Here is a 19108-nt window from a genome sequence, read left to right as displayed (position 1 = left end):
CTAATAAGCCTCACCTCATTTTGGACACATTCTTTTCAGAAGAGTTCTTAGCTAGAGCAATTATTAAAGCCTGAGTAGTCAGACAGTCCTGAGTGAAATGGAGCCATAGTGCCCTAGGAACAACATGCTGAAACTGACTGAGAAACTATGTCACTGGTTACTTACCTATGAAACTGGTTCTCTAGTCAGGTCATTCTTCCTCTGTGAACCCTCAACCCAACAGTCATCTCTAGCTATGTTCTTTTTGACTCAAAGATAACCTTATGGCAACCGGGACAAACATTACACATTGTTAGCTTGGGGTCTAGTTGAGCGATGGTTCTATCCCTGCCATCTCTGCTCTGAGAGACACCTGCAAATTTTGCTCAGCTACTGACCAGCTTGAGGTCAGGAGAGGCTGGCTTAGTTGCATCCACAGGTGTGATCTCAGAACTGGGCATTTCAGGCACTCAAGCCTTTACCTCCATTCTCCCAACCCTAAAGTCAACTAGACAGACCGTTTTTTTTTTTTTTTAATTTTTCAAAGTGCTGTGGTATTTCTTTCTGGCTGAGCAGTTTTGAGGACAAACACATGAAAGGAACTCAGCAGGTTAAATTTTCCACTTTGGCCGTCACACAACCTAGAGGCGGCTTGGTATCCAGGTGATGGGAGTGAATGGGAGTTAGTCAGGAAAAACTAGTAGGATGTGACAAACCATATCCTTTCTTTCAGTTGAACGCAAGCTCTTATGATTTAACAGGTACTGAGGAAAATAGTCTGATAACCTGAGCTCAGCTTTTACTTTCAAGTTATGCCGCACTGATCAGGTGACCGATGTTCAAAGGACAAGTCAATATGAAAACCACATGGGGGAGATAGCCGTAGACATAATTTATTAACTTAAAATCTTGCACATGTATAAACAGTTGCCCACATTAAAGCAGTGCATACTGAGGGGAGGATGAAGTGTGAGCTGGGGGAAGTCTGTTGTAGCCTCCATCTCCCTAGCGATCACAGACTTTAGCTGGCCCTGTGCCTTCAGGCTTGGCCCTTTCCAGATTCTCTTACTAGTCGATCTCCCTGATGAACCATCGTGTTGGCAGGGCCCAGAGAAAACAGTGGCAGAGTTCCTTGGGGTGCTCCAGGGAAGTTCTCCATGGAGAACAGGATGGGGCAAATACAAACATGTCTCCTAGAAGGGTGACTGTCAGAAAAAGCTTTTCCTTGATCAACCTTAGTTTTCGAAATCAAGCACTTTAGGCCTACTTAGGGCACTTCAGGGGACAGACCTCGTCCTTTTCCATTTTGTGAACACTGATTTATTTCTCACAGGGTGGGTGTTACAGCACTACATGCCACACCATTTTGTGTCCAGGCTTGCTTTGAGAAAGCAACCACTAGAGAGCACACTGCACAGAAGGAAAGGCAAATTCCTTTGTGCCAGACCCTCTCTCTCTTTATTGGTAGCTTAGTCTGCAATTAGGTTAAGTCTGCAGGCTCTACAACAGCCTCCAGGCACTACCAGGACCTTTTCATTCATCTCTCTCTCTCTTCTATATATACCTCTATATATATATCTCCAAGTATGACACAGATTAAAATGTCCACATATACAGTTCAGTTCCTAATGAAGATGTTAGATTGAACACAGATTCATAGCCAATTATTCTGACACCCACAGGATAGAGAAAAGAAACTGGTAAGGCAATGTGGCAAGTAAAAAACATGTTGACTGGCATTCTGTTGAAAATTCATCTTTGCTCTTTCAAATTGCTTATTTAGGGGGAGGTAAAGAAGCCTTTAAACTCTATGCTACAGCATGTGATTCCAAAGAGCCTTTAGTTTAGATCTTGTTTATGATTCTTCTAGAGGCAAACAAGCTTCTTGAAGAAATCATCATATCTCTTGGTCTTCCCAGCATCCTCTTACGCTGGAGAGAAGTAAGGGCACTGGCTTTCAGAGTAGTCAGTTACGGACAGCTATAGATGAGCTAAGGGAGTTGCACGGACTTCACATGTTTATAACACATGAGGCAAAGGAAAGATAGCGCTGGGAACTTAACTGAGAAACATGAGGGTGCTCAGTTTGCTTGCACCCACTTGAGTTACACCAAGGAAAGCCTTATTTTCCAAAGGCTTTCTGAAATGGGATGAATGTAATTTATAGTTACTCTCACAGGGGTGAACTTGAAAAGGCTACTATCATCTGCAACAGCTTTCCACTTTTTAAGTTAATAACCACAACGAGTTACTTGTATCCTTCTATTTACTTCAGATGAAGAATATGGTATTGGTAGGGTCTATTCTTCTCTCCTCCACAGAACAAAAAGACCCAAGAGCAATACTGGGAGGAAGTGGCAGGGCCCCAAACTGACCATGAGATTTACATCTGTCCAGACAAGGTTGCCGCTCAGACAGGATTTTGTAGGCTGAAATAATCATTTTAATATAGAATTTAGGGCAGCCATGAAGGTTCACTAAGTGCAGGATGGTCTGGGTGGTCTGATCGTGGCTTCCACTATTGACTTGACAAAGAATACTAGTCCCAGTTCAAATCTGAGACTGGTAAGAGAGAAAAAAAAAGCAACATCTGCCATATCAAAGTCATCAAGAGCTAACTGGAGACACATTGTTCCTTCACTTTCCAAGGCTGAAAAGTCTGAAACTCACTGGTTCAAGTAGGCTCATCATACTCTACCAATTTGAGGGGTCACTAGAGCCCACTGTAAACTGAAGAACCCATTTCAAGAGTTCAGGAGAACAGAGAGAGAATGGGCCTCAGTTGTATTTCTACCATGGCTTTCTTCAGGCACAGGGAAGCCCAGTGGGAAAGGGGGGAACCTGGCAGATGGTGGAACATAACCTGGCAAGTACAGATGGTTCTTTGGAGCAGCGGGGCAGTGGCTCTGAGCAGAGCTCATTGCAGGCTGGCCGACCCAGGGCCTTTGAGCCTCATGGAGTGAGAGGGCACCCAGAAAAGACTGCTGGGTTACAGAAGCTGGTTACAACTCTCCCTAGTGGCGTCTGCCATGGACACAGACATGGGAAGTACACAGGATGGAAAAAACAGACACATGGGTAATAAAAACATCAAGAGATGGCTCTTCTCGTCTTGGAAGTGGGAGATGATAGAACAGTGTTGCAGGCTTGTGCCTCCACTGGACTTTCCAAGGACATACACTGGGTAGTGTTATGCAATGCCAGTTCCGAGGGGTGGCTGGGATGCCTTCTGGGTATATGACAGGTGGCCAATGATTACTGACTCTGACCCACAGTGGGTGTTACTTACGGTGGTAGGGGCCCAGCTCTAACTTTAGAATTAAGCAGCTACAGTGAAGGAGAGGTGGGTGGTGTGAGAACAGGGTGGAGGTAAAAGGGTCTGTTCTGAAATTGCGTTTGTTATACAAGGGGTATGTTTAAATGAGAGAGGTCGTTTAGTATAAAGCTTTTCCTTATGTACAAAAGAGAACCCACCTTTTCCAGCAAAATACTGACAAGAAAATACTCTTGAGGCAGAATGTCCATGGGCCTCCACCCTGCAGAAAGAGCCCTAGGTTAGTTTTCTACCTCTACTTGGCATAGGAAAGATCCTGCCCTCACCACACCCCCTTAATGGGTCATCTACTGATTGGTCTGATCAAAATACCCCAGAGGCTGCTAGAGTTATTTACATATTCATTATCTAATAGGATGCTAGTGAGATAAGTCCCTGTGAAAGGAGAGACACAATTACTTTGCAATCAAATAATTTAAAATCCTGGATCACTATATAAAAAATTCATACATTTCAGATGGTTGTGGCCTAAACGTCAGTGTCAAATGAAAAAGATATCTTCCAGAATTTGATTCTCCTCCAGGTCTTCGGGGGTCTTGCCTACCCCCATCTTGTTCCAGGTTGATTTGAGAGATCTGGGTTGGCAAGTACCATGATTCCAGGCCCCAGCTTGTCTGGAGGGAAGAAGCTGAGGTTTGAGAGCAGATTTTGGGCTCAGAGATTGAACCAAATCCAACAGAGATGTTTCATACCTGTAACACACACAATCCAGATAGAAAATGATCAGACTAGTGGGACATTAAAATTCAAGACGTCCATCCAGACCAGACAGGCTGCTCCAGGCAAGTGTCAGCTCAGAGATCACATCAAGTGCCAAAAGGGCCTTTTAGGGTAAACAACAGAGGTTCCTACTCTCTGTAAGTTCCTTTTTCTGTAAGTAATGTTCTCTCTAACCTGCTAATAAAAACCTTAGCATAAAACATTTATTATAGGCTTACTGCCTGGCACTGATCCTATGCCTATATTTAGGTACTGTGCTTGTCTCTTCCCCATTATATACATGAGGAAACAGATTCAGCTAACATTAAGGCATGCCATGGCAGAATCAGGCTTTGAACCCACACAGAGCGCTGAAGCTGTTTTTCAGAGTGTACAATCAAAGAGACTTGGTTTTAGTCTTTACATTTGCAAGCTATGTAATATATAGTAATATATAGGGAAAGTTATTTAATTTTTCAGTTCAGTATCTCAAGCACAAGGGACTACCAGAATTCTTGCTAGATGAAATTAATCTGTTGGTATAAATTAACAGATAATAAGTATTCAATAAATACTATTTTCTTCCTGCTATCCTATTCTCACTTTCTCTAGAATCTAGAGAAAGAAACCCTCATCTGAATCTATAAAGAGATCTCCCCCAAAGACCCTTGGTGTTGAGCATTTTTATCAAAATGGATAAGCTTGAAGCAGCTTACCAGCAAGGAAACTAATTATAGTCACCAACACCTTTATCTATGGTTCATGATACCTTTCCTAGAGTGGTAACTCAAAGATGTAAATGCTTCTGCCTCTGTGTCCATTTACTCCAGGGATTAGTAACTTCTAAGGTTATGTGATCAAGGCTCATGTAGGGTGTGTGTTACCTGTGTAGCTGTATAGGTCCTTGACTTGGTTTATTGCTCTATTGCTGCCATCTTGAAATTCTTAGTGATCTTATATTTGACCTTGAATTTTATAAATATATTCTGCTGGTACATTGGAACATGTATATAAGCAGAAAATAAATGCTGGCATGCCTGTGTAGACTCAGTCCAGGCCTGCAGGCACAGTGGCAAAGGGCAGTGTGTGTGCCAAAAAGCTGTCTTGTTTGCCTCGTGCGCAAATTCATGGCAGAAGCAGTTTTGAGTGCTGCTGGGCCCCAGGGGCGTGACTGGGGCTAGGATTGAAGCCCAAGTAAGCAATGGTGCTGGTGGTGGCAATAGTGACAGGCTGGCTTGTCTGTCTTCCTACAGCCTGTATCCTAAGCAGAAGTATTAGTTTTCAGGTCTGAGTACTAGGACAAGAACTGCTAATATGTAGACAATACGTATCAGTAAGTTATTACAAAATAAAAGGATATACAAGGAAATTGCAATAAAGTGCATCAAAGAAATAATAGGCTTCTTTAAAGAATTTTGGATATTCAGTTTAAGAAACTGGCAACCCACTGGGAAGTAAATACCCACAGGCTTACAAAGCAAAATTAAATGTAAAGATTGTTGATTTTGATAGAAGGAACAATGTTTTAACATGCACCATTAAGTGAACCAGTTAATGAGAAATACAGTATTAAAATTATTTTTTTTATCACTGAAGCTACAGTAATAGAAAGCATATATAGGCATTCTGAATTATATAGAAATCATTAAGTGCTACTTTCTTGTTTGATCTCTGCAAGTTAAAGGATACACTTGAGAAAACATTAAAATGACATTGTATACATTCATATTTAAAATGAAATTCAACATACACAAAACTAATATGTGTAAAGATAAATCTTTTATTTTTTTTAAGATTTATTTATTTGTGCATACAGAACTGGGGTACAGGCCAGAGGTTCAGGGGCAGCGAGAGGCTTCACCAGAGACAGAGTGGGGAGCAGAACAGGCAGACTGACGAAGTACACTGCTGAGGGGAGCAGCAGGTGGGTAGGAGAGGTCTGCCGTGCCATGTGGGTCACCTCCGGGGCAGGCGGGAATTGAACACATGCGGAAGTGGCTTTAGCTTCTTAGTGCTGTGCTTTAACCCGCTGCGCCACCAGGGAGGGCCTAAAGATACATCTTTTAAGAAACATTTCATAATAATTGTCAACTACAGATACACTAAATTTACATTTTGAAGTAACTGATCGGAAATCTATTCTGTAGACACCTAATTTCAACCAACAAAGGAGCCAAAAGTATACAAAAGGGAAAGGAAAGTCTCCTAATAAACGGTGTGGGAAAAACTAGACAGTCATATACAAAGGAATAAAATACCTATGCTCCTCACGCTTTCACTTAAAATGGCCAAGATCTGAAAACAACCTAAATGGATAAGATGATGTGGCACATGAACACAACTAGACTGCTGTCTTCTAGCATATACAAATTTAATTCAGGGTGAATTAAAGACTTGAATGTAAGAATTGAAACCATAAAACAAATAGAGGAAAGAAAGCATAGGCAGTAAGCTTCTCAGTATCGACATGTTTACTGCTTCTCAGTATCGACATGTCTTGGTGGGTGGAACTCAAAAGGCAAGAAAATCAAAAGCAAAAATAAACAGATGGAATTACATTAAACTACTAAGTTTCTGCACTGTGGAAGAGACCATTGTCACAACGACAAAGTGATTACTGAACAGTGGAAGATATTTCCAAATCACGCATCTGGTAAGAGGTTAGTGTCTCAAATATATACAAACCTTATAAAAACTCAACAACAAGGCCCTCCCTGATGGCGCAGTGGGTTAAAGCACAGCACTGAGAAGCTAAAGCCACTTCTGCATGAGTTTCATTCCCGCCTGCCCCAGAGGTAACCACATGGTGTGGCAGACCTCTCCTGACCCGCCCGCTGCTCCCCTCAGCAGTGTACTTCGTCGATCTGCCTGTTCTGCTCCCCACACTGTCTCTGGCGAAGCCTCTCGCTGTCCCTGAGCCTCTGGCCTGTACCCCAGTTCTGTATGCACAAATAAATCAATCTTTAAAAAAAAAAACAACTCAACAACAAAATAAGCAGAGGATTCAAAAAGACATTTCACCCAGAGACATACTACAGATGGTGAAAAGATGTTCATTATTTATTATTATGGAAATGCAAATCAAAACAAGGAGATATTACCTCACACCCACTACAATGATTATTATAAAAAAAAAAGAGACAACAAAGTGTTGGCAAGGAAGCAGAGAAAAATGAATCTTGCTACAGTGTTGGTGGTAATGCAAGTAGGTGCAGTCACTCTGGAAAAGAGAAAGTAGGTTCTTTACAAAATTAAAAAAGAAATACCATATGATCGATCTATCCCACTTTTGGGTATTTATCTGAAGAATATAAAAACACAACGATATGCACACCTATGGTCCTCACACCATTGCTTAAAATGGCCAAGATCTGAAAACAACCTAAATGGATAGAGATAATGTGGGATATAAACGTAATAGAACACTACTCAGCTATTAAAAAAGATAAATTTGGGGCCCTCCCTGGTGGCGCAGCGGGTTAAAGCACAGCACTAAGAAGCTAAAGTCACTTCAGCATGAGTTTGAAACCCGCCCCGGAGGTGACCCGCATGGCGTGGCAGACCTCTCCTGACCCTCCTGTTGCTCCCCTCAGCAGTGTACTTCGTTGATCTGCCTGTTCTGCTCCCCACTCTGTCTCTGATGAAGCCTCTCACTGCATCTTTGCCTCTGCCCTGTACCCCAGTTCTGTATACATAAATATATCTTTTAAAAAATAAAAATGATGAATTTTTGCTGTATGTGTCAAAACAGATGGACCTCAAGGGTATTATGCTAGTTAGATGGACAAAGGCAAATATGTGATTTTACTCATATGGAATATAAAGAAACAACGCCAAAGCAGAGGAAAGGGATTGGAGGGTGGATGAAATGGGTATGGGTAACAAGGGTCAATTGTACAGTGATGGATGGAAACTAGACTTGGTAGTGATCATGATGTAGGGTGCTCGTGTGGAATTACAATGTTGCATACCTGAAACTTATAAATCAGTGTTACTTCCACAAAAGTTTACTAAGAAAAAAATCTATCAATGTTGTCATTGCTTATAAAATATCCTTAAGGACTCCAGTGTTAGTTGTATCAGCATTCTTCTCAGAATGAAAAATTGCCAAAAATTATGTGTCATCTTTCCTTTACTAAGTGTGATTGATTTGCTTTTAATTATATCACTTAAACTTGGTAAAAGTACACATTTTGATGATCTAATAAATGCTTTTGAGGAATCAGAAAAATATTTGATCAAGTTATCACCTTAATAAAGCTTTTTATTTATTACGCTATATAAAATTAAGACATCAAAATGTAGGTTTTTTTTTTTTTTGCTACCTGCGGGTTTATATTATTATTCATATATCACTGTTACTAGATAGGTTTTATAAGTAGGATAATACTTATAAAGAAAAATCCTTTATTTTAGTACCTTTGACTGCAGTTTTCCATCCTAATTTTGAACATGGGCTATTCGGGTCTTGTAAGTCATGCAGTAGGCTCCGCCCACAATTCCCGGGCAAAAGCAGACTACCAGCTCAGGCATAAAAAAAGTATGAGATTTTCTGACATGAGAACCTGTAAGATGAAATCCTTCACAGCTTTTATCCTCTTGCATTAAGGCAATGTTTCAATACAGTTATCTCTGGCATTCAAAACAGTGGTTTCCATGTTCAACCAAAACATCTTCAAGGTGTAAGCCAATGAACTGGATATTGTTACCAATGAAGTTTGTTTATAAGACAGATGTACTTCATGTAGGCTTTCTGGAACCTCCCTGAGAGATGTGAAGCAATCTTGTGGTAATAACCATCTTTTCATATAGGTCATTCAATTTATTTTTTAAATTAGAAACAACTGATGGCTTATATTTTCTTATACAATTTCATGCTTAAAAGAGCTAGTGAGGAATGCTCTGATGAAGGAAATCTTTATGAAAAAATGAAGTCAAAATAATTAGTGATAAGATAATATATCAGAATTAGATCTTCCAGAAATGTAAACTGAAATCCAGAGTAGTAACATGGATTTGTGTTTAAAAGACTGATTTAAGAAGTTCTAACTTGTGTAATTATCTGGAAAAAAAGTTGTGGGATCCTAGTACTCTTATTCATATCCATGTATAATAAAAAAATCTTTATAGTATGGAAAAGAGTGACCCACAAAACCATAGGATAAGTGACAGGTCTGTCATAAAATAAACACATGGATTAGGATAAGTTGATTACTCAGATATAACAAATTAACCTAAAAATTCCTCAGGTGGCATCCACATAATTCTCCCCCCATGATGGCATCTGTGAACCATCATCACAGTCCTTTTTACTCTTCCCTCCCATTTTGTCCCCTTTCCCTTTCTCTTCCCTGCAGTATGCCTCAGATCTGTGGTTTGTATGGAAAGCTTTGTCTTTTTCCTGATCCTGTTCAGTTTCCCTATACTCTTCCTATAAGTGAGAGCATTCAATATTTTTCTTTGTGCTTCTGACTTATTTCACTTAGCACAATCTCTTCCAGCTCCATTTACTTTTAAGTGATGGGATATAATAGGGGTCAATTATTATAGGTGATTCCATCTATTCTTATGACTCAACAAAAATACTGAAATTTAATTGGAATCATAAAAGGCATCAAATTGCAAAAGCTACCTTAAGAACAAAGAAAAGAAATGGAGCTATCAGGTTACCTGACTTTGAAGTTTACTGTAAAGCAACAGAATTAAAAACAATATGGTAATAGCACAAATACATGAACCAAAGGAACAGAATCAAAAACAGAATCAATAAATCCACATGTATACCATCATCTAACTTATGATAAAGTATCCGTGACCACAAATGGGGAAAAGACAGTCTCCTTAATAAATGATGCTGGGAAGTTATGGAAACAACCTAAATGCTCATTGACACATAGTTGATTAAGATGATATGATATATACACACAATAGAATACTACTCAACTATAAAAAGGGAAACTTTTTTTTAGTGAATTATAGCTGGGCATCTGGTGTAAATAAATGCAAACAAAGACATAAGCAAACAAAGAGTAGGTCTAATATAAATTGAAAGTTACTAGCTTTAAGTGGGTACTAAACATTTTCTGATAAACTACTATATTTCTTTAATCAGGAGTTTTGTTCTTATTTCCTCTTTTCTCATTATTTATCCTATACAGATGGCCTTGCTTTCCACTTCAGAGAAAACAGAGGTCATTAGAGAGGAATTATCTTTACCCTATCAAGAATACAAATCTTTTTTTTTATTGTTTTTTAAAAATATTTATTTATGCATACAGAGTTGGGGTACAGGCCAGAGGTGCAGGGGCAGTGAGAGGATTCACCAGAGATAGAATGGGGAGCAGAACAGGTCCACTGACAAAGTACACTGCTGAGGAGAGCAGCGGGCAGGTCAGGAGAGGTCTGCCGTGCCTTGTGGTCACCTCCAGGGCAGGGATCCAACTAGTGCTGAAGTGGCTTTAACTTCTTCGTGTTGTGCTTTAACCCGCTGCTGCGCCACCAGGGAGGGCCTGTATACAAGTCTTTTAACATGCATCAGCTCCTCCTTTTACACTAAAGGAAGTGATTCTTCTCTTAGACAAGGCCAAAAACTCTTTGTGCTCCTTGGCTATCCACTCTTAACACCTTCAATCTTCTCCTGCTTATTGGATAAACAAGTGCACTTAAGTACTTTCCTTTTCATAACCAAATCATTTCTCAATTTACTCCAGTTTTGTTTCCATCTTCCACCATTCTACTGAAATTGAAATAATACTCACTGATGACCTTCATGTAACTAGATCCAGCACACTTCTTGTAGTAATTCTTTTATACATTGCCTCTGCACGATTCATTGTGACTGTGTCTTTAGAGATCTGAAACTGTTTTATTGACATAAAACATACAGAAAAGTGACCCAATTTAAAGTACACAGCTCAGTGGTTTTTAGTTTCTTAAAGTGCAAATGTTACTACCTTTAAGAAAATTTTCATTGCTTTCCAAAAGTAACTCTATAACCATCAGTAGTCACTATGGTTCTCTCTCCCAGCCCTAGATAACCAATAAACTACCATCTGTATACATAACATTTGTCTGAACATCCTTCACAAATGAAATCATATAGTATTAGTATGTGTTTATTTTATGACAGGCCTGTCACTTAACACTATGTTTTCATGGTACAACCATGTTGTGCTTCATTTTTTGTTGCTGTTGCCAAATAATATACTATAATATGTAATATTATTTCACTTATTAATCACATGATAGATTGAATTGCTTTCACTTTTTTTTTTTTTTAAGATTTATGCATACAGAATTGGGATACAGGCCAGAGGTGCAGGGCTGGTGAGAGAATTTACCAGAGACAGAGTGGGGAGCAGAACAGGCAGATTAAGTACACTGCTGAGGGGAGCAGCCTGTGGGTCAGAAGAGGTTTGTTGTGCCATGGGGGTCACCTCTGGGGCAGGGATTGAATTTGCACTGAAGTGGCTGCAGCTTGCCTGCAATGCTGCACTTTAAGCCATTGTGCCACCAGGGAGGGCCCTGTTTCCACCTTTTGACTATTGTGAATAGTGCTGCTGTGAACATATTGGACAACTTTTTGTACAGGCATATTTTCATTTCTCTTAAGCACTCAGGCAGGGATGGGATAACTAACCTTTAAAAGAATTCCCAGATTATTTTCCAAAGTGGGTACACTACTCCATATATAAGTATGTATTTTTTTTTTTTTTTTTTTTATTCTGGGACTGTTAAGCATCTTCAGAAAAGAATACATCAATGTTCTGCCTGCAAGGGAGATGTAGTTCACTTCTGGGGCAGAGGAGAATGACTTTTCCATTTGTGAATTCACCCTATTTTCAGCTCTATTTGACTCATCTCAACTTCTAAAGTACAGGCCATTCCTGAGCACTCTTTTTGTTGAATTTTTCTAGAGATAATATCCAGCCTTCTACCTAGGACTAATATTCCACATATGATACCACTGCAGGAATACTATTTTTTCTTTCTTGCTTCAAATGTCTACCATATACAATTTTAACTTTATCCCATTGTTTCTAAATCACAAAGATCTGTTTTTGTTCAACGACATTTCTTAGTGCTAGGCAGCATCTTCCTCTATCTTGTTCATTAAGCTACTTATTCCTAATTAATTTTCAAAAAGTGTATTTAAATCTCTGGTATATTCAGGATTCTTCTCCTGTTTATTCTTGTGGACTTACATCTTCAGAAAAATCATGTAACTCTGATTTTACTGGTGTCTCAGGAAATAAGTGTTCAGTTAATCATTTTAGCTGAAAAATATATTTTGAGATTTTCCATAAACTTCATTTATGCCTATTATTAGGAATTTCCTATTTTTTTTGATTGCTATTGTGAATAAGTCTTCCCTTTCCCCACTATATCTGTTAAATAGCTAGTGCTTATAAAGAGAACTATAGTCACTGAATTTTATACATTATTGAACTTACTTCTTTATTTTTTTCAATTGATTCTATGGCTTTATATTGACTATAAATAATGATATGTTTCGTGTGTTTACCAATATTTGCATATTTTTCCTGTTATTTCATTGGCTAGAACATGCATGGTAATATTAAAACTAAGCATTTTACAGGTACTGTTGTTCATTGCTATATTAGATTTCTGATTATTTTAGGGCTTAAAAATCTATATTTGTAGGGAATTTCTGTCTATAGTCATTCTAATGGTTCTTTTCATTCCTATATATTATTCTTCTCTGGAAGAAGAAAAAGAACTGGTACCAATTTAGGAAAGCATGGATTATAAAGAAGGTAGATGTATCCATATTAGTTACCATATTAGGCTAGAAGTCCTAAAATAGTTCTCAAAAGATCATCACTTTTTAATTACCAAAGCAAATCTAGGATAGGATTCAGACTTCAATAGCTATTACAACAGATTCAGAGTAGTGTATAAGTTTTTTACAACTTGCTGATGTCTGTCAAACATCAGCAGAAAAGACTATTAAGAATGAACCTACCTATGGTACTGCAGACCTCACAGGAAAACTCAAATAGATGAAGAGCAAGTCAGGTCTGTGCATACACTAAATTGAGGGTAACAATCAGAACCTTAACTTTCTATCTTATTTTCCATTCAACAAATGAGCTATCACAAGGGGACTCTGCTAACTCCAATTTAGCATGTTTTGTCTTGAAGTGTTTATAAACTACAGTAAATATATTCAAGATTAGTTACTTTGTGTCAGGCTACAGAATTTACCAGTAAGTCAATGGTCACAAGGGACAACTTCCAATGGAGGTCTCTTTATATAACATACTCAAAGTATAAATAACACAGTAAAATCTCTTTCACATGTTATTATAATTTGTTTTCCCACACTTTTTTATATCTTTATCTAAGACTCAGTTTCTTATATGGAAAGGAAAAGAAATTAGAATTGCCACAAACTAGGAGATATACTTGTGATACATTACAAAAAAGATTACTTTTCTTAATATATAAAGGACACCTATAAGTTAAAAAAAAAAGTTCTGTGGAAAAATGGACAAAAGATAGAACAGTAGTTTGTAGAAATGCCAATAACTCAAATATAAAACTACAACTACTAAGAATAGTTGTAACAAGACACCATTTTCACCTCTCATACTGTCACAGAACTAAATGTTTTGATTACACCCTTGAAGATGTAAATTAAAGCAATTTCAAATATTACAAGTAGGAATATAAGCTGTATAATCTCTTATCAAAGCAATTGGGCAATATCTAGCAAAACAGTGAACTGACTGTGACTCACAAATGCATTTCTAGCAATTTGTCCTCTAGCTTCACAATTGTATAAATAGCACACAGAGGAATATTCATTATGGCATGGCTTAAAATCACAAAAGCCTGGAAACAACTCCAATACCTCTTACTAGTGGGCAAGTTAAAAACATTAGGGAGTAAGGGCCCTCCCTGGTGGCACAACCGGTTAAAACACAGCACTGAGAAGCTAAAGCCACTTCAGCATGAGTTCGATTCCCACCCAGGAGGTGATCCACATGGCATGGTAGACCTCTCCTGGCCTGCCCGCTGTTCCCCTCAGCAGTGTACTTCAGTTGGCCTGCTCTGCTCCCTAATCTGTCTCTGGTGAATCCTCTCACTGCCCCTGCACCTCTGGCCTGTACCCCAGTTGTGTATGAATATATCTAAAAAAAAAAACAAAAAACAAAAACAAAAATGTTAGGGAGAGAATGTGGTAGTTTCACAGGTCACAGTCACATATGTGAGCACAGGTACAGTAGTTCCAGCCAAGGACGGTGCTGCCTGAGTGGGTGATGGGGGTTTGAGAAAAACCTTACTTTTCTTTAAATATCCCTCGAATTTGTACTTCTTGAATAAGATAGTAATTATAAAAACAACTTTGCTCATTTATCTGTCACTGACAAGTGAATATTTAACTCAGCTTCACCTGTAACACCTAAATGGCTTTCTTTGGTAACCTGTAGTCTAGCATTTTACCTAAAGAGCAATAGGAAGAAATGATTTAGAGGAAAGCAGACACTGACTTTTGACACAAGCTATGCAATGTCTATTGACTGACAGATTCCGGGTAGATCGGGAAAAGCTCTGAAAAATCAACTTTCCAATGCTAACTTATGTTATGACTCCTTTTTTGTATAATCATAAAATCAAAATATTCTGAGCAACCATCAGTTTACAACTGGATTGTCTTAGCCTCATAAGGGGGCTGCCTGGTTCAGGCAAGCTGCCCCAGGGCGAGAAATTCCTCTGTCTCCTGAGACAGAAGGCAAGCCCCAGGAGAGATAAGACCCCATGGCATAAAAACTCCTGGGAAGCTTCCTTGGTTTCTTTGAATAAAAAAACAAACCTCAGATAAGGCTCCCAGGGCATAAGGACTAATGGACAAATTTTAACCTTGTTTACACAGGTATTGTTTGATATACAACTGTACAACTTTCTCTTAATTTACTCCTTTTTAAAACAAGCACTAACTACTCTCTGCTAGTCTTAAATTAGCCACTAGCCTTTCTTTAGACAATCACTGATAACACTGCTAACACAATTTATTACTACCCCAAGACCCCTAACAACTTTTTGCTAACAAGCTCACCCCTTCCCAGACCCCTCTTCCTTTGAGTGATAACTAGACAGCTATACACATGATAATTATCACAAAAACGTATAATCTCACATACCATAAATTGTTAAGAGAAGAATGCTTTTTCTCCTTGTCCTTGAGAATGTTTTATGGTGATATCTCATTAACTTACCCTATACATTATTACAATTAACTACTTGTTACACAGTATAAATAAAGACCTGCTGAAGGAATGGCAGGAAGACTTGCACCCTATCCTGACTCCCGTGTCTTCCTTGCGTCCGCTCCCCTCTCCCCTTTTGGAATCTCTGCTTGCCGACGCCTTCCCATCTTAGGGTCCTGCCTGTGTTGCTTCCAGACACCTCAATAGTTGGAGCTGGTCTCCAACAAACTTTTATGGAGATTCCTAGATCAGGAATAAGCATAAAATGTCAACGAATAGTAATATGAATTTATAATGGTTACTTATAATTGTGAAATATTAAGAGTGTTGAAAACTAAAATTTTTGCATAACCTCTTTGCTAGCAACAGCTGACCGAGCTCAAACTTATATCAGACCAGGCTGATATAAAGCTACTTAAACTTGTCATTCATTACATTTTTTGTGAGTGCTCATGCATTACGCTGTATCCCACATGGTATATGCACCAAATTACCTTACAAAACTGTGACCTCTGAAATAATTTTGGTCCTAAGAGTTTAGGACGAGGGACTATGGACCTGTATCACTTTCTCCTGGGTATAAGCCTTGAGTTATATCTTCTTCACACAAAAATCACTGAGAGAAACCGCCCGCTGAAAGCTACCCCAGCATCATCAACAATGCCCGTTCCAAGGCTCAGGAGATGCTTACTCTTTTCTTTTAGTTGTTCTTTGGGAGTTTTGGTAAAAGACTACTGCTATGCAAGCAATGTACTAAATCTCAGTGGTTTTAATAAGGAAAGCAAATCTTGGCAAGTCTGATAATTTGTGCAACTTCAAAAATTATTGAAGATAAACTTTTCTTCCTGTTACTGTAGCAGGAGTTAGACATAAATCAGAAAAAAAAAATTGCCACTCCTACTCCTCATGGCTATACTTAAACTCCCCCCCCCCCCAAATAAAGTACCACTGTTTTATATCATTGTAAATATTTTGACAGTCTGGAACTCTCCTCAGATGTGGTCACCTTAGCCCCTTAGCCCTCCCACCACCAAAGCACCCACAGTTCTCCATCATATGCCATTGTGTTCTCCTCCCTTCCATCACCTCCCCCTTCTTCCCACCCCGCCCACCCCATCCACCCTGCATCTCAGATGTCTCAGGTCTATGGTTGCTTTCCAGTGTTGTGTTAGTTTTAATATTTATCTTTGTTTTACTTACCCTTTGTTTGGTCCCTCTATATTCCACATATAAGTTATAACATCTGGTATTTATCTTTATTCTTCTGGTTGATTTCACTTAGCATAATAATCCCTTCCAGCTCCAACCATGTTGCCATAAATGGCATGTTTATCTTTTTTTTGATCACTGAATAATATACCATTGTGTATATAAACCACATCTTCTTGATCAACTCATCTGATTTGAGGTATTTAGGTTGTTTCAATAGCTAGGTTATTGTAAATAGTGCTACAACAAAGAAAGGAGTGCATTTTTCCTTTTGTTTCCTTTGGATAGAGACGTAGGAGAGGACTTGCTGGGTTGTATGGAAGACCCATTTTTCGTCTTTTGAGGAACCTCCACACTGCTTTTCATAGGAGCTGAACCAACCCAGCAACAATGTGAGAGGGCTCTTCTGCACATCTTTGCTGACATTTATTTCTGGCCTTTTAATATGGGTCATTCTCAGAGGTACAAGGTGGGATCTCACTGTGGTTTTGATTTGCATTTTCTGGATGATGAACATTTTTTCATGTGCCTGTAGGCCATCTGTATGTCTTCCTTGGAGAGGTGCCTATTTAGCTCTTTTACCTAGTTTTTAACTGGTTTCTTTGCTGTGTGAGTTCTTTGTTGATCTTTGATATCCATTCCTTGTTAGAGGTATGGTATTACAAATATTTTCTCCCATTCAGTAGAGTGTTTCTTTGATTCAGTTACAATCTCTTTCCTCATGCTTATACTTTCAAGTATTGGATGACTTAGGATATCTTCATTATTTTCCAGAATTCTAATCATTTTTGTGAAGTCATGATGCTAGATAACGGGCACTTAATAAAAAATGTTCTATTTTCGGGCGGGTTAAAACACTGCACTAAGAAGCTTAAGCCACTTCTGCATGAGTTCGATCCCTGCCTGTCCGGGAGGAGATCCACATGGCGTGGCAGACCTCTCCTGACCCGCCCACTGCTCCCTTCAGCAGTGTATTTTGTTGATCAGCCTGCTCTGCTCCCCACTCTGTCCCTGGTGAATCCTTTCACCCTCCACATCTCTGGCCTGTATCCCAGTTCTGTATGACTAAATAAATAATCTTTTAAAAAAGTTCTATTTTCTATGGTATTATAAGTTACTATTAATTATAAATTAAAGCCTAATTTAGTATGGCTGGAAGCTATCATGACAAGTGAAATTTACGGACCCAAATATTGGCTATCTTGGGAGAAAAACACTGCTAGGCAGTTTGGAGTCAAAGAATGTTTGTTACCTCATAGGCTACAGAAGGAAAAGGAGTAAGCTGACTCTCAGAGAACAAATAACCAAAACCAAGAGAAGTGCTTGTCTTATAATTCTATAGGCCAAAGTGAGGCGATGTTACCCTGTTTATTAGCATGCACTTTAGAAAGTTCAGGGCGTATATAAATAGCGTTCATTCCATTTCACGCTACACATTATTGAAAACACATCTATAACATAAATAATTCATAGAGCATTGTTTGAAATTTAAGATTGCAAAGTGTACTGTTTTATGACTGTTTGTACTTTCAAAGAGAAAGATAACACAGATAGATAGACTTTATAACCTTTAAATGAACCTACTAGGGAGAACAATTCAACAGAAATCTACCCACCCCCCCACAACAATTTCTCTGTGACATGCCATAGGCTGTTATATTTAGACTTCAATACAGCCAGGTGTTCAGGGGACAGAATGAACTGGAGATTAAGGTGTTCAGTTTGTTCTCAGTGCCATGATTGAAGGTAGAAGACCAGAACTGATTGTCAGTAAACAGCATTTTGAGGAAGGAAGAAACCTGAGATTCTTGCTATTTAAGTTAGCAAATTATAGTCCTCCATCTTCTGGTCACAAAGGAGATAAAGGCTGGCAGAGGACAAAATCATAAGACAACAGAAATCAATGGATATACAGTTAAAGAGCAACCTACTTTGTTGTCGGTATAAATAGCTCCCCAGAGAGTCATTAAACGGTGACACTGTTATGAATTAGACTTTTGACCTAGTTCTGGATATGGTTGATGGAAAGGCATGTTTGGGATAAAATACATATCTTAATTGGACATAGTCTATGATACCGTGATGAAAATTAGAGATAGGGAATATCCGGATAAGGAAAACAGTGAACGGTATGATATTTGAGAAAGATAATCAACTGTCTCTTTTATTAAATGCAAAATGGAACACTCTCAATAGAGCAGCCCAAATGCTGTGACTGAAAGCCATGCTGGATTGGCATGATGGTGAGCACATTTTCCTAATGAACATGCCTCTCTTCTACACCTTGATAAAGGTGATCAGAGTACACCTAGTGCTTTCCCATGTTACTTTGTTAAGGTCGGGGAGTGGGGGAAGAAGGGAAGAATAATGCAGAAAACTGTATCTGATTTTACTGTTCCTACCTCCTTTAATAGGCTTTAGTGATGTTGGAAAATTAGAACACTTCAATAGAAAGGGAGGGAATTTCAGAAGGGGACAAATATAGAAGAAAATAAGGGCAGCCAAATAGGGTGGAAATATTTCAGTTGTAAACACATGGAGTGAAAAGACAGAAATTGGTGGGGAAGGACACAAAATTCTAACAGAGTATTATCTAGACTGGGGGTCCCACTAGGATTTCTCAGTGGTTTTGGCAGTAAAAAGACCCAGCAAA

General features: G+C 38.8%; 1 protein-coding gene across 2 annotated transcripts in view; it reads right to left on the bottom strand.

The window, feature by feature from the left end:
- Positions 1-3748: 3748 nt before the first annotated feature.
- Positions 3749-19108, bottom strand: part of KIAA1328 (KIAA1328 ortholog) — a 217750-nt gene continuing 202390 nt past the window's right edge. Inside the window, exon 11 of one of the 2 annotated variants that reach the window (XM_012725764.1) lies at positions 3749-4005. In XM_012725764.1, the coding sequence (XP_012581218.1) occupies positions 3795-4005 (211 nt within the window). In that variant the 3' untranslated portion in view covers positions 3749-3794. The remainder of the gene's footprint in view (positions 4006-19108) is intronic. The other variant, XM_012725765.1, reaches the window with a different exon arrangement.

This window comes from Condylura cristata, unplaced genomic scaffold (genome assembly GCF_000260355.1).
Source record: "Condylura cristata isolate star-nosed mole 26May11 unplaced genomic scaffold, ConCri1.0 scaffold00016, whole genome shotgun sequence".
Classification (NCBI taxonomy): Eukaryota; Metazoa; Chordata; class Mammalia; order Eulipotyphla; family Talpidae; genus Condylura; species Condylura cristata.
This window is presented reverse-complemented; position numbering and strand designations above follow the sequence as displayed.